At 45.2% G+C, this 14,115-nt stretch overlaps 1 protein-coding gene across 4 annotated transcripts in view; it reads right to left on the bottom strand.

The window, feature by feature from the left end:
* Ifnar2 (interferon alpha and beta receptor subunit 2) overlaps positions 1-14,115 on the bottom strand; it is a 32,368-nt gene that overhangs the window by 13,475 nt on the left and 4,778 nt on the right. For all 4 annotated transcript variants that reach the window (XR_005491216.2, XR_005491215.2, NM_001426990.1 and 1 more), the window contains 4 exon segments: positions 6,927-7,017; positions 5,795-5,836; positions 4,761-4,884; positions 2,467-2,636 (listed from right to left, as the gene is read on the bottom strand). Coding sequence is in view for 2 of the 4 variants with exons in the window: in NM_001426990.1 (NP_001413919.1) it covers positions 2,467-2,636; positions 4,761-4,884; positions 5,795-5,836; positions 6,927-6,981 (391 nt within the window). In the remaining 2 variants the exon portion in view is untranslated.

Raw genomic sequence — 14,115 nt, 5'->3', positions numbered from 1 at the left:
TGTAAATAGTTATATATGCACATGTATGTTCACAAACATGCACACACTGAAATTAAGTCCTTCTAGCCCACAATGTTTTTTATAACTTCACTTAACTACTTTAAAAAACAAAATAAGACAGGTTTCCCTGTAGGCTGGCCTTGAACTCACAATCGATTACAAGCACGTGCCACTATAGCTGACTCACTTAACTATATGACACAAACATGCCAATACACGTTTATCTACCCTGAGGGTTAAAAACCATGTATCATGGGTTAGATTTTGGCTCAACCTACAATCTCACTTTTATTTTCTTCTGTTGGATGAGTTTGCTTGTTTTCTAAGGAATCTCAGAGGGAAACAGAAAGAACAACACAGGACACAGACTGGATGTGGCCCAAAAGTCTAAAGTGTTTCTCCTCTGGCCTTCATGGAGTTTTACTGACTCCCTACATCATATCCTCCCATGCTGAATATAAACCCTGTGTTATTGTGACTCCGACAGAATCTATGTGCCATTTGGTGCTTCTGGACCTCAGTCTCTGCATTTGTCTTTAGCCATTTCTTCTCCTTAAAAAAGTGTTTTAAAAAAAATTTAAAATTATGTGTATGTGTGCATGTTTGTGGGGAATAGGAAGAAGTAAGTGCAGTTGCCTGCAGTGGCCAGAAAAGGGCAGAAGATTCCCTGAAGCTGGAGTTACAGGTGGTTATGAGCTGCCCCACTTAGATGCTGGGAACCAAACTCAGAGCCTCTGGGAAACACCGCGTCTTCTTAACTGCAGTGCTGTCTCTCCAGTCCTCTTGGTCATATCTTTATAAGAATTTTTTTTAAGTTTGTTTATTTAATGTATGAGTGCTCTGTTGCATATACATCCGCCTGCCTGAAGAGAGCATCAGATCCCCTACAGATGGTTGCAAGCCACCATGTGGTTGCTGGGAATTGAACTCAGGACCTCTGGAAGAGCAGTCAGTGCTCTTAACCCCTGAGCCATCTCTCCAGCCCCAAGAAATTATTAAAGAGGAATTCTGAGTCACATGCTAAAGGTTTTATGTTTTACCTTCTCTCTATTTGATGGAAATACATCTACTATTTAAGGTAGATAGACATTTAAAAATCTTGTATATTACGTTTAAAATTTTTTTTTACATTTTTAATTTATTTTGTTTTGTGTGTGAGTATGCGTGTGGGCCACTGTGTCACTGCACGTGTGTGAAAGTCAGGGATCAGCTCTCTCTCAACCCCATGGGTTCGGGGGACTGAACTCAGGTCATCAGGCTTGGTGGCAAGTGCCTTTACCCACTGAGCCATCTTGCTGGCTTATGTTACTTTAAAAGGAAACAATACAAAGAGAAACACAGCACAACACATTGTTTGGTCTGTTCAGAAGAACTATGTCAAAGCATGATGCCTGCACTGTTTTTCCTAATCCTGGGGGTTTGTTTGTTTGTTTGGCACAGCGTCTTGCTATGTAGTCTTGGAGGGTTTCCTGTTTTCTGTGGTCAACCTTAGGCTGAGCTCACATTGCAGTACTCCTCCTGTGTCAGGTATGCACCACCACATCTGGTGATCTTGGGTTTTCGTATCCTTTTCATATTTAGGACTTGGATCATGAAGACTACTCATTACTTTAATATATATTCTTTATCATTATCTGTGAACTGGGCTTCGACTTCTTTTCCTGTGAGTGCAGTGTACAGATGCGAACGTTGATCCAAAGCCTACACACCCCTGGATGACCTCATAAGACTGATTCATGGCCTGGTCACGCTTGACCCACTGTCATCCCTTTCCGAAGTACCTATGAGTGTGCACACCGGCTGTTCTGTAACAGTGTGCTGAAACCAAAAACCAGTGAAAACCAGTTATAAATTTAGACACTGAGAATGCGGTGTTGCTGGAACCATGAGCACAAGTGCTTAGGGAATAACCTCTAGACACAGGGGGAGACAGAAGGGTTGCCCCACTCCTGGGTTGCACTTGCCCTGTGAGCTGAGTGCCCTTGGTGTTCACATATATAGCTTTCTTGGCTTACAGTCTCAGAGGGTGGGCAGGAAGATACTGGCCTGAAGAGAAGCGACAGCATAGATAGAACCATGCAAAGTCTCCTTCTGCTTCTGCCAGGCTGTAAAGCAGACAGCAGAGGGGTTGGGGATTTAGCTCAGTGGTAGAGAGCTTACCTAGGAAGTGCAAGGCCCTGGGTTCGGTCCCCAGCTCCGAAAAAAAAGAACCAAAAAAAAAAAAAAAAAAAAAAAAGCAGACAGCAGAACGACCATTACCACTGAAAACCTGCCTTATACATGCATCAAACAAAGATCTGAGAAGTCCAGGTTATGGACCCATTTTCTAGGTCAGAAAGCTGAGGCTCTGGGCAACCAAGTGGCTACACAAGGTAGGACAAGGAATCAGACCGGCTCTCCAGCCAAACACCCTCCTCTTCTGCAGCAAACCACTGATGAGATTGAGAGACACAGAGATCCACTCACCATTTGTGGGCCAGATGTAGTCTGAGCAGCGGCACACCGTTGAGTCCCCTCTGTGCACTACGATGATGGGGACATAGGTTTCCCGGCCCTCCAACCACTCGTCAGTCACATCACATAATGGCTCCGTGATATCTATACAGTTCTCGACCTTCTTCAGGTCTTCAGCTTTGCTTTGGAGGGGAAAAGATTGGAGAAGGAAAGATGAGCATGTGTGTCATGTGATCCATTTCTTGTGCCTCACCCCTCACTCCTTTTATGATCGCTAAAAGAAATGGTTTGCAGGCCTTAGCCCAGATGGCCCACAATCACTTCATTCTAAAACTGAACACGTTATACTTCGCACACACCCCACCCCCTACTTCTAATCTCTTCTGGATGTTTTTCCCTTAAGGGTTCATCCCCAATTGTGACGTTATACTTTTATTGTTTAATGGATGGAATGAACAAACGAATGAATGAATGCATGCATGAATGAACGAACGAATGAATGAATACATGCATGGATGAATGAATGCATGAATGAATGCATGTATGATGAATGAATGAATGCATGTATGATGAATGAATGAATGCATGAATGAATGAATGAATGCATGAATGAATGAATGCATGTATAATGAATGAATGAATGCATGAATACATGCATGGATGAATGCATGAATGAATGAATGCATGAATGATGAATGAATGAATGCATGAATGAATGAACAAACGAACCCTGGGTTTGGGCTTTCTGGGCTTAGGCCCCAGACCTCCCTCCCACTCTAGGATAATTAGCAGAGCTTTCTCTGAGATGTGTCTCTGGCTAAAGGCCAGATAGTCTTGCATCTTAAGTCAGAACTGTGTTCATTTAGGGACATCAGGGACATCTGATTCACCAAACTTGGGGAGGTAAGCGAGTGTGTTGGCTAGTTCCAACTGTGAACAGGAGCTTGGGAAGAGAACCTAGGGTTGAAGAGTTATCTAGATGGAGCTCACCTGTGGGCATGGCTGCAGGTGACTATCTTGTTTGTTGACTGGGGTTGGAAGTCTCACCCTGCGGACAGCTGGCAGCAGTCCATAGATTGGACATCAGACTATGTGGATACGGAACGCTAGCCGGGTGATTTGCTTGGTGGGAGCAATCAGGGAGCCAGACATTTATCCTCCCTGCTCCAGACTGAGGTGATGTCTGAAATTCCTGCCTTGAGTTCCCTCAACAATGGACTGTGAACCATAATCCAAAGAAACCCCTTTCTTTCCCAAGTTCCTTTTGGCCAGAGTATTTTATCACAGCAACATAGATGAGATCAGAATGGGTAAGTTAATGATATGTGATCAACAGGCAGAGGAAAAGTAAGACTTAGCAGGAGAAAGGAAAAGATACAGGACACCCTTGCCCTCTCTTGGCCAGCCTAACGATCAGAGGTCCGACATATAATAGAAAGGGATGTTTTGGGGTTCAGGGCTTATAGACACAGTCTTTCCAAACAGCTACTGAGCAAAGCAAGGACTTGGGAGAGCCGCTGTTGTTTGCGGGCAGTGAAAGACCAAGATGGTCCACTAATTCCACACTTACACCTATAGCAATGCTGAGGTGGAGACAAAACTCTGGGCTAAATATTAGGCTTGTCAGTGGCCTGAGCTCATCAAGCAGGGCTTTCTGGAGTATATAACATGTCTAACTATCAATATGGTCAAGAGACCTGGAGCCTGATGAAAAGGAGGTCTTTTGAATGCTAGAGTGACCGAGGAGTGGGAGTCACTGTGCAAACTGCCGACTGCCAGGCTTTGGCTTTTAAACACAAGCCTTGTCCCTCCCAACCCCACCCCAATAGCTTTGGGTTACAGGAGAATTTAAATTAAGAACTAAGAAAGGATAGGTGTTCTGACTTTGGCCTTTTATGAACTGGAAAACAAAAAACAAAGAACGAAGCTGGAAAGATGGCTGACTTAGTAAAGTGGACCTGAGTTTGAACCCCACACAGAAAGAAGGCAGGGAAGCTTGCACTGTGACCCCAGCCTTGGAGGGCCAGACTATAGGGCTCGTGGGCCAGCTAACTTAGCAAAAGTCTCAAGCCCAGTGATCGAGAGTGTGTCAAAAAAATAAGGCAGAGAGTGTTACCAAGTGTCAACCTCTGGCCTCTGCACACTCACACATGATCCCTTACACATAGACATCCCTCCAAAATGTATAAATTAACTTTAAAAACTCTGGGATGGGAAATATGTTTATTGAGAGGAGAAATCATGTACTAGGAAGAGAGGTGGCCTCTTCAGTAAGAAAGAAAGAAGAGAAGCTCGTGCTGACTGACCTCATGATTGTGTACCAGAGTGTGTAGTTGGTTGGTGGGCTGGACTGGCTTTGTAATTCCCAGGATAAAATCAGTCGGAAATGTCGTAATATCAGGTTTATAGTGCAAGGTTCATCTGGATACTCTAAAAAGAACAGGAGGTAAAAAGAAGAAACGATGAGGTTTGGAACTCAGGATTACTCTCCCCTTAGGAGCTCAGATGAGCTCAGTCTCTTGGGCAAGCCCTTGTGAAAGCATTCTGGCATCTAGACCGTGCAGGAAGGAAATCTTCTGGACATGGGAAATGAAATAGTTCAGTTAATTAGTGACAACTTATTGTCAGGGCAGGAAAGCTAACAAACAGGAAGCCCGCACCCTGTAACCACTGGACAAAGGGCTTCTCCAATTGTCATCGACTGTTAGAGTTCAGGGAACCAAAATAATCAAGCTGGCTTTGGACCAGGGGTGCTCTTCTACTCTCCTGTTCCTTCTCTCTTCTCTGCAAACTGCTCTGCCACCCACCCCTCTCCCCCTCCCTCCCCCCTCCCTCCCCCCATTCTTCCCAGTGTCCTTCCTCTTCTCTCTCCTCTATCTTTCCCTTTTTCTCTCTCCCTCCCTCCCGAGTCTCTTCCCTCACTCCTTCCCCCCTCCCCCTCCATCCCTCCCCAGTCTCAAATCCACACTGCACTTTTATTCCCCTGGTCATACAAAGGAGAAAGAATTTCAGTTAGAGAAATTTATTTTCCTTTACCTGAAACCAGTATGTAGAAGATTAGACATGAAAGAGAAATTTGTCTCTTCATTCTTTTATTAATGAGACTAAAAGCTTTGGTTCCTCCTAGTGATCACTAGTGGTTTTCTGGGTTTTTTCTTTTCCCCTCTATGATAGTTTGTGACACAAATAATGAAAAACCCTCTGCTCTTCAGCCTAGAAAGGACTCCAATAAACTGGCCAGCGTATCTGGGGTCAGAAATCACACTTCCCCCTTTCCTCTCTGTTAGCCAGACACTTTGACTCTTACATCAAATTTAGTCAAGCTCAGAACAGTTCTTACCTTCAAAAGCAAACGATGAGTTAGACTGTAGGCTCACACACACTAGGAGGAAGCAAAACAGATTACAACAAGGTTTGTTCTGGGCCCGGACTATCAACATTACTCTAAGTGTAAGGCTCTTTGACATACACGTGCTACTTAATGTTGAGATTTTCTCGTGCTAACACAGATACTGCGGAGAACATGGGTGCTCTTGGCCGACACATGTGTGATCTGAAGGTGGCATTTGGGGCAGACGTAAAGTGAGACCTCTGGGACTTGACACAAAGAGCAAGGGTCGGATGGGTTGAGGGAGTGTCTGAGAAGCAGTTGTATAACACATTTCCTAGAGTATAAATAAGCATGCTGATAATTAATACATTTGAAGTAAAGATATCTAACAAGAACAGCAGGTGAGGGGTTGGGGATTTAGCTCGGTGGTAGAGCGCTTGCCTAGGAAACGCAAGGGCCTGGGTTCAGTCCCCAGCTCTGAAAAAAAGAACCAAAAAAAAAAAAAAAAAAAAAAAAAGAGGGTATTTGAGATTGGAATTAGTGAGTGCTGTCCCCTTGGAGTAGGTACGGGCAAGAGGGGTCATTTATTTCCCGATCTTGCAATGACTTACAGGGAGTGGGTGGGGCACATTATCCATGTATACCTACACTGAGACATTTGTCATACTCCTGAATCCCCTAAAGACAATGTATGGGAGAGATGACATTGTGGAATTAAAGCAGTTAAGAGGGAGGAGAAGAAAGGACATGAAAGAAATCCAACTGTAGAAAAGATGAGGGCTAAAAAAAAGGGAAATACATAAATTGAAGTTTAGGGATCGATTTTCAATTTAGTCTCCATGGGGAGAGATAAGGGACAGTCACCTTCTAAGCCCCACTGTGGGTGAGATTCAGGGTATGTGGAGCAGCCGCCCTTTGAATTATAAATGAGGTAGTCTCCGGAGTATGAGCTTAGTTTGTAGCATTCTGATTGAGCTAAAATTGAGGGGCAGACAGACGCCCATGGATGCCTGATGCTGGCCTCGCTGATCTGGGTCCTCCAGATATGGACATCGATTTGCTGCTCCACACCAGGGCTCTCTGTGATGACAGGGACACAGGCTTTCTCCTCTAACAACTGTGCTGAAAAAGCAGCACTTACCCACAAGATACAAGCTAAGGAGACCAACGGCAGAGCCGGTGCCCTTTGAAGGCATCCTGCTCAGTCTGTAAGTCCTGTTCTGCTCTCACACCTGAAAGAGATCAATATTGAGGCGATCAAAACTCAGAAGTACCCAATTAAATCACACTATATATGACGTACATATATATACTAGTGAGAGATGAGTAGGAATTAGCTGCAGATGTTGCCCCGTTGTAGCCCTGGATTGGTTACAATTGCGGTTAAACTTGCAGGAGCTTAGTGTGAGAGTGCACATCTGTCCTCTAAGCAGAGAGGCGGGGAAGGATCAGACGTTCAAGGTCATCCTCAGCTACATATCGAGTTAGAAGGAGGAGCCACTCTGTCTTTTAAAAAAGTTTTAAAAAGTAGCCAAATTCCTGGTTCCAGTCCTTCCTTATTCCTCAGGACTTTCTCAGCTCACCTTCTCTCGGCTGTGGTATCAATCCCTAGTTAAGAAGACTTTCTTTCTTTTTTTTTTTTTTTTTTTTTTTTTTTTTTTTTTTTTTTTTTTAGCTTAAATGTTGAACAGGCAATAGGCATTTGGTTAACTTAATTATTAAATAATTAAATCTAAAAAAAGGCAACTATGTGTCTCTGTGTGGGAATGTGCATGTGTGCACTGCTGCCTGTGGGTGCCTAAGCGGTCGGAGGAATTATAATTACGGGGGATGCAGAGGTGGCTCAGTGGTTAAGAGCACTGACTGCTCTTCCAGAGGTCCTGAGTTCAATTCCCAGCAACCACATGGTGGCTCACAACCATCTGTAATGGAATCGGATGCACTCTTCTGATGTCTGAAAATGGCAGCAGTGTACCTCATATGCATAAAATAAATAATACTTAAAAAAAAAGTTGGAGTTGGGGATTTAGCTCAGTGGTAGAGCGCTTGCCTAGGAAGCGCAAGGCCCTGGGTTCGGTCCCCAGCTCTGAAAAAAAGAAAAAAAAAAGTCTTATGGATAATTACGGGCTACCCTGCATGGTGTGGAGAAGTGAACCCTCAGTGAGAGTAGCAGCCCTCAGCTGCTCAGCCGTCTCTCCATTATAGTTATGTGACATAGGCTACATAACCCAGGCTGGCTTGAACCTGAGAAAGCCTCCTGCCTCAGCTCCCCAAATGCTAGGACTACATACAGACACCACCGTTCTGGCCAAACGTATTTCTCGATTATTTTAGACAAGAGGTAGACTATATAGTCCTGCTCTACTGAACTCTTTCGCTGCCTAATAAATTTGAGAAGCCTTCCAACCAAAGAAAATCTTCTTGCTTTTTCACATAGCTGCACAGCATGACTGTGGACATGCAAACACTTGCGACATTACTGTAGCCACCTCTGACAAGGCCATGCCTTCCCGCCACGATGAATTAGAACTGCTTATACTGTGAACCAGATGACTCTCTCCTTTGAGTTGCTTCCGGTTGGGTATTTGGTTACAACAGGGGGAAAAGTAACTAAAATAGAAAGCTTGCAACAAGTGTAGCTTTTGCTGTTACAAACTTGACCGTGTGGTTCCTAAGCCTTAGGAATGGTTTTCAGGAGGAATGTGGAAGATTTTGGAGCCGTTAGTTATAGAAGCTTTTACGTGCCTATAAGGCGCCTAAAGCGTTAAAGACCAAAACAGCGTTCCCAGACATAGAGGCAGTAGACTGTCCTCTATAGCTTCAGAGAGGAACAACTCGATTAGGAAGTTGGCTAAAGGTCATTTGTGCTATCCTCGGGCAAAAGGATCTGCCTGTGTCCTGAGAATCTGAGCAGGCTGAGAGGGAAGTAAGGATTAATTTGTATGGTGAAGGACATTACAGATGTTAGAATACTAAAAAGAAACCAGGGACTTTGCACTAGGATCACAAGAAAAGCCATCTTGCAGGTAAGATGCCACCCATTGGGAATTCCAGGTGAACAATACATTTCATAGGAAAAGAGAGCAACCGACGAGGTAGAAGACAATGGTACCCCTCTCCCCCTAAGGAAAACCTCTGCCCAGAGCAGCAGTCGCTGTCCAGGGAGGCCAGGCTACGTCTCAAATGGACAGCAGAGTCTTGGTGTTCTGTGTGGTGCTGGCTTTGCAGGAGTGTGAGACACAAGAGCGAGTAGATTAAGGGATTCTTACACCAATGTTTCAGGAAGCTCCCGAAAGAATAGGCTGTGTAAAGCTGGGCAGGTAAAACCCACACTGCAATGGAGACCCTGGGTTACCAGAGATGTCAAAACGCAGGGTGTCCACCAAGGAAGCTGCAGGTGGCAAGTTGGGGCTGGTTCAAGGAGAAGGGCATCTATCTGCACCACAGCAGACCTAGAGAGGCAGGGCTATTCAAGACAGTTAGACCCCACATCATGTCACCAAGGGCCTTGGATGCCAGATATGCAACTGTAGGATTCTTTTTCTGTCAACTACTCATTCTCTCCCTATCGTTCTCTCTCCTTGTTTTGGCAGGGACTTTTTTTTTTTTAAGTATGAGGGAAACTGGCCCTTCCTGATATACATCATTTTTTTTTCTTGTGCCTTCTCTGCCTGCCTTTGGATTGATTACTTGCATTTGGTGTGTGTGTGTGTGTGTTTTACTCTCCCATATGGAAGGTCCAGTTGTTTCTCCTTATCTGGGGATTCTGCGTTTAGAGGATTAGACCAGCTTTGTACAGGACTTCATATACAAACTAAAGAACTGTACCTGTATCACATTGGTTTAGGTGATTGTTTTCATTTTCATTAGTTCCTAAATGATACAATGTAACTGTTACACTACAATGTAATTGTGTTACACTAGGTATTGCATGCAATTGGGACATGATTTAAATAACAACCAGACAATACTGTGGCTGTCTTCAGACACACTAGAAGAGGGCATCGGATCCCAGCACAGGTGGATGTGAGCCACCATGTGGTTGCTGGGAATTGAACTCAGAACCTTTAGGAAGAGCAGTCAGTGCTCTTAATCGCTGAGCCATCTCTCCAGCCCCTACAACCAGACAATAAACTAGGCAACAATTCTTGTTTTCTTCAGAACAGCATCTCCTATATTCTGGCCTTGAACCTGCTCTGTAACAGAGAATGACCTTGAATTTTTGGTCCTCTCCCTCTACTTCATAAGAAGTCTGCCATCAAAACTGGTTTGATGAGGTGCTGGGGGTGCAACCCAAACCCACATATGACAGACAGGCATTCTACCACTTCAGACGCAATGCCAGCCCCGATCTTTACGTTTTTAATTTTTCGTCTTCTGAGACAAGATCTCGCCATGTAGATTGGGCTGGCCTTGAATTTGGAATGATCCTCTTGCTTACCTGAGCGCTGTGATGATAGCTGTACACCACCTTGCCCAGGGAGGCTGGGCTACCTGCAGATGTGACGACGACATGGATAAGGGGTTTGATATCCCAAGAGACTCTGGAACCAAGCCCCCAGGTTACCAAGGGTTTCTCAGCTTCTGGGGTTTGAGTTTTAGACCGTATTCCCCATTCCAAGGTGAGATGGGGATTTGTAAGTTTAAAGGAGCTTCAGCAGGCCTTACTTCTCTCTTACTGAAGTTTTAGAGGTCAAAGAGAGATTCTTTGCTCCCACCCCACCCACAAATAAAACCATACGAGAAGGAAATAATAAAGAAAGAGGACCAGGAAATGGCTGACTCAGCTTAAGCTACAAACAAATTCACTTTAAAATTCCCCTTGACTGCAAGGTGGCAGGTCTCATTCACGGAATCTTCTGGAGTGATTTAGGAGATTCCAGGTTAAAACTCACATTCCTTCTGCAGAGATAGCCAATCACCTTCTCCATAACTTATCTATCTCATAACCCTGCTTTCCCGAGGAAGCCTCTTCTGGGATAGCCTTGTGATGTGTGTCGTCAGCTCCCACCACAGCTCCATGGAAGACAGGCTGCATGGCTAGAAACCTGCCTGGACACAGGCACACCTGCCATGATGACACCTGAGATAACTCACTCACGTTCCAACGCCTGACCTGAACCCTGGGGCCTCCGCTTTCTTCTGATAGTGAGAGAACTTTGCACTCACGATGTATTTGCAGCAAGACTCACTTGCTTCAGTAGTGGGAACATGGACACACACACACACACACACACACACACACACACACACACACACCACCCTATTATTCTCCTCTGGGCCAAGAATATTTCCTCCCCTTGCTTTGTTCTAGGCAAAATGAGGGTCCATTGCATATAAGACATCCTCGGAGTAAACTCTTTTTTTTTTTTTTTTCTTTTTTCTTTTTTTCCCCGGAGCTGGGGACCGAACCCAGGGCCTTGCGCTCGCTAGGCAAGCACTCTACCACTGAGCTAAATCCCCAACCCCTCGGAGTAAACTCTTGTTTGTCGAGTCTAGTTTCCAGTTTTGGAGTCCTGCCTGAATTCTTAACAGAGACCCTTAAAAGTCTCCCTGACCCCAAACAGCTCTGCCTTCTTAAAACAGAGCTCTTACTGTCTCTGGAGTCAGGCCCTCTGAGTCCCAGGGCCTTGTCTATTGAAGGACCTACTTTCACATTCTCCTGTCTCAAAATTCCCAAGTCGTCTTTGCCTCTGGTTTGCTAGCACCTTCTGATGGGATGGTGGCACATCCTGGGCTCAAGACACCAGCTTATATTTGAGCTACTTTCTCTTCCCCCAGCAAGATTGGCTAACCAGGACTCAAGAGTGCTCTGGCTCCATGGGTACCAACTAGGTCACGTCAGCAGAACCTCATTGTGCCTCTAAAGCCCTTCTGGTGCAAGTGCTGGGAGGTCATGATTGGGCGCGTCAGCCCTGCATTGGACTGGAACCACTGGTTCTTTTATAATGGGAAACTTGCTGGAGTTGGGGTCTGGTTCACAAGTATGTAAGGCCCTCGAGCCCCAAGGCACTAGCAGATTGAAACAGAGATTTACAGATACTTAGACACAGACAGTATGCTACAGGATGGGCAGGTCCTTAGAAAAGGGAATGAGGGAGCGAATGGGGTAGGAGCCTTAGCAGGTCAGCCCTAAAGGTCAAGAGCCTCACATACCAGCGGGGATCAGCACAGCCCAACCCCCAAGATCTTCTTGGCAAGATCTTTTGACAAGGAAAATATCAAATGGCTACTGAAACAGTCACAAAGAGACCAAGCATTCTTCTTCAAACCTGGAAGATTTTTCCAGCAGATGTTAAGTTGCTACCCAGATCCAGATATTATTTCCAGCAGTAACTTAATCTTCCGGAACAAACCATTTTCAGGAGTCTAACAATGCCTTCTAAGGTTTGAGAAATACTGGAATGACAGGTTTTCACCTCTTTTGCTCTTTCATTTGTTTTGTGTGTATGTGTGGTGTGTGTGTGTGTGTGTGTGTGTATGTGTGGTGTGTGTGTAAGTGAGTGTGTATGTGTGAGTGTGTGTGGTGTGTGTGCATGTGTAGTGTGTGTGCCTCTGTGTGTGTGGTGTGCGTGTGTGTGTGAGTGTATGTGTGAGTGTGTGTGTGTGCATGTGTGGTGAGTGTGTGTGTGTGTAAGTGAGTATGTATGTGTGAGTGTGTGCGTGCATGTGTGGTGCGTGTGTGTGAGTGTATGTGAGTGAGTGTGTGTGTGTAAGTGAGTATGTATGTGTGAGTGTGTGTGTATGTGTGGTGTGTGTGTGTAAGTGGGTGTGCATGTGTAGTGTGTGTGCGTCTGTGTGTGTGGTGTGTGTGTATGTGTGTGTGTGAGTGAATGTGTGTGTGTATGTATGGTGTGAGTGTGTGTATGTGTGTAAATGAGTATGTATGTGTGAGTGTGTGTGGTGTGTGTGTGTATGTGTATGTGTGTAAGTGAGTATGTATGTGTGAGTGTGTGTGATGTGTGTGTGTATGTGTGTAAGTGAGTATGTATGTGTGAGTGTGTGTGAGTGCATGTGTGGTGTGTGTGCGTCTCTGTGTGTGTGTGTGCATGTGTGGTGTGTGAGTGTGTGTGTGTATGTGTGTAAGTGAGTATGTATGTGTGAGTGTGTGGTGTGTGTGTGTATGTGTATGTGTGTAAGTGAGTATGTATGTGTGAGTGTGTATGGTGTGTGTGTGTATGTGTGTAAGTGAGTATGTATGTGTGAGTGTGTGTGAGTGTGTGTGTGTGCATGTGTGGTGTGTGTGCGTCTCTGTGTGTGTGTGTGGGTGGGTGTGGGTGTGGGTGTGGGTGTGTGTGGTTGCGGTTTTGTTGTTGTTCAAGCTTTCGAGTTTGTTTATTCAGATGACCGGGCATGTGGAGGTCAGAGGTCGGTGTTAGGTGTCTTCATTCATCACCCTTCACCTTATTTATTTTTAGCAAAGCGACAAGGAATTTCACTTAAAGAGAAAGACACACTTCACAGGGGTGGCAGGCTCCTTGGGCTTCAGTGCCTAAGTGCACCCACCCCTTAGTTTTTGAGGCAGGGTCTCTTACTGAACCTGGAACCCACAGATTGGATGCACCGGGAATATCTTCCATTCCAGAGCTGGGATTGCAGGCGTGTGTTACCCCTGCCCAGCCTCTTTTATGGGGTTCTAAGGGATCGAACACATGACCTCCTGCTTGTATAGTGAGCTGTTTACCCACTGAGCCATCTCCCCAGCGTGAGTTTTTGCTTTCTGCCCTGAACGTTTTGACTGAGGACCACCTTGGTTTGTGTCAGTTTCCAGCCACAGACGTGATCCTGCACCCTCCTTCCCCTGTGCTTGGTTACAGGGCCCTGACCCTGGGCCCCATAAAGTCCTCATCTGGCTTCTAAGCCCCTAAGTTCCCGAGCCGGAATCTATTCTGCACCAAGATAAAGCTGCCCAACCTTGTCCTCTCAACTTGTTCAGGATAATTAGCTGCCTCTGGGATCTTATTTTCTAGTCATCCCCTCGGCCACAGCCCTCACCCCTGGCCTGTCATAGATGAGAAATCTGACCAACGACTTCCAACTTGAATGGCATGCTGGGCAGACAAAGCTCAGAATCACTGACTCTGGCCAAGTCTGGGGTCGGCTCGGATTTTTGTTGTTGTTTTTGGATTTGTTGATTTGTTTTTCCTCCTTAACCTTTTCTTCTCCCCAGAATCTTTTTCTTCTACTCATTCTTTTCCATGAACTGAAATCATTTACAATCTCTCGGGGCTGAGCATTCATGCCATCATTAATGACTTAATATCATTATTATTAATATTATTAATTATAATTAATTTTTTAGGCCACCCAGCCTGTCCCCACCCACCCAC

This window comes from Rattus norvegicus, chromosome 11, assembly GCF_036323735.1.
Source record: "Rattus norvegicus strain BN/NHsdMcwi chromosome 11, GRCr8, whole genome shotgun sequence".
Classification (NCBI taxonomy): Eukaryota; Metazoa; Chordata; class Mammalia; order Rodentia; family Muridae; genus Rattus; species Rattus norvegicus.
Note: the sequence above shows the minus strand (reverse complement) of the source record. Positions and strands in the feature narration are given on the sequence as shown.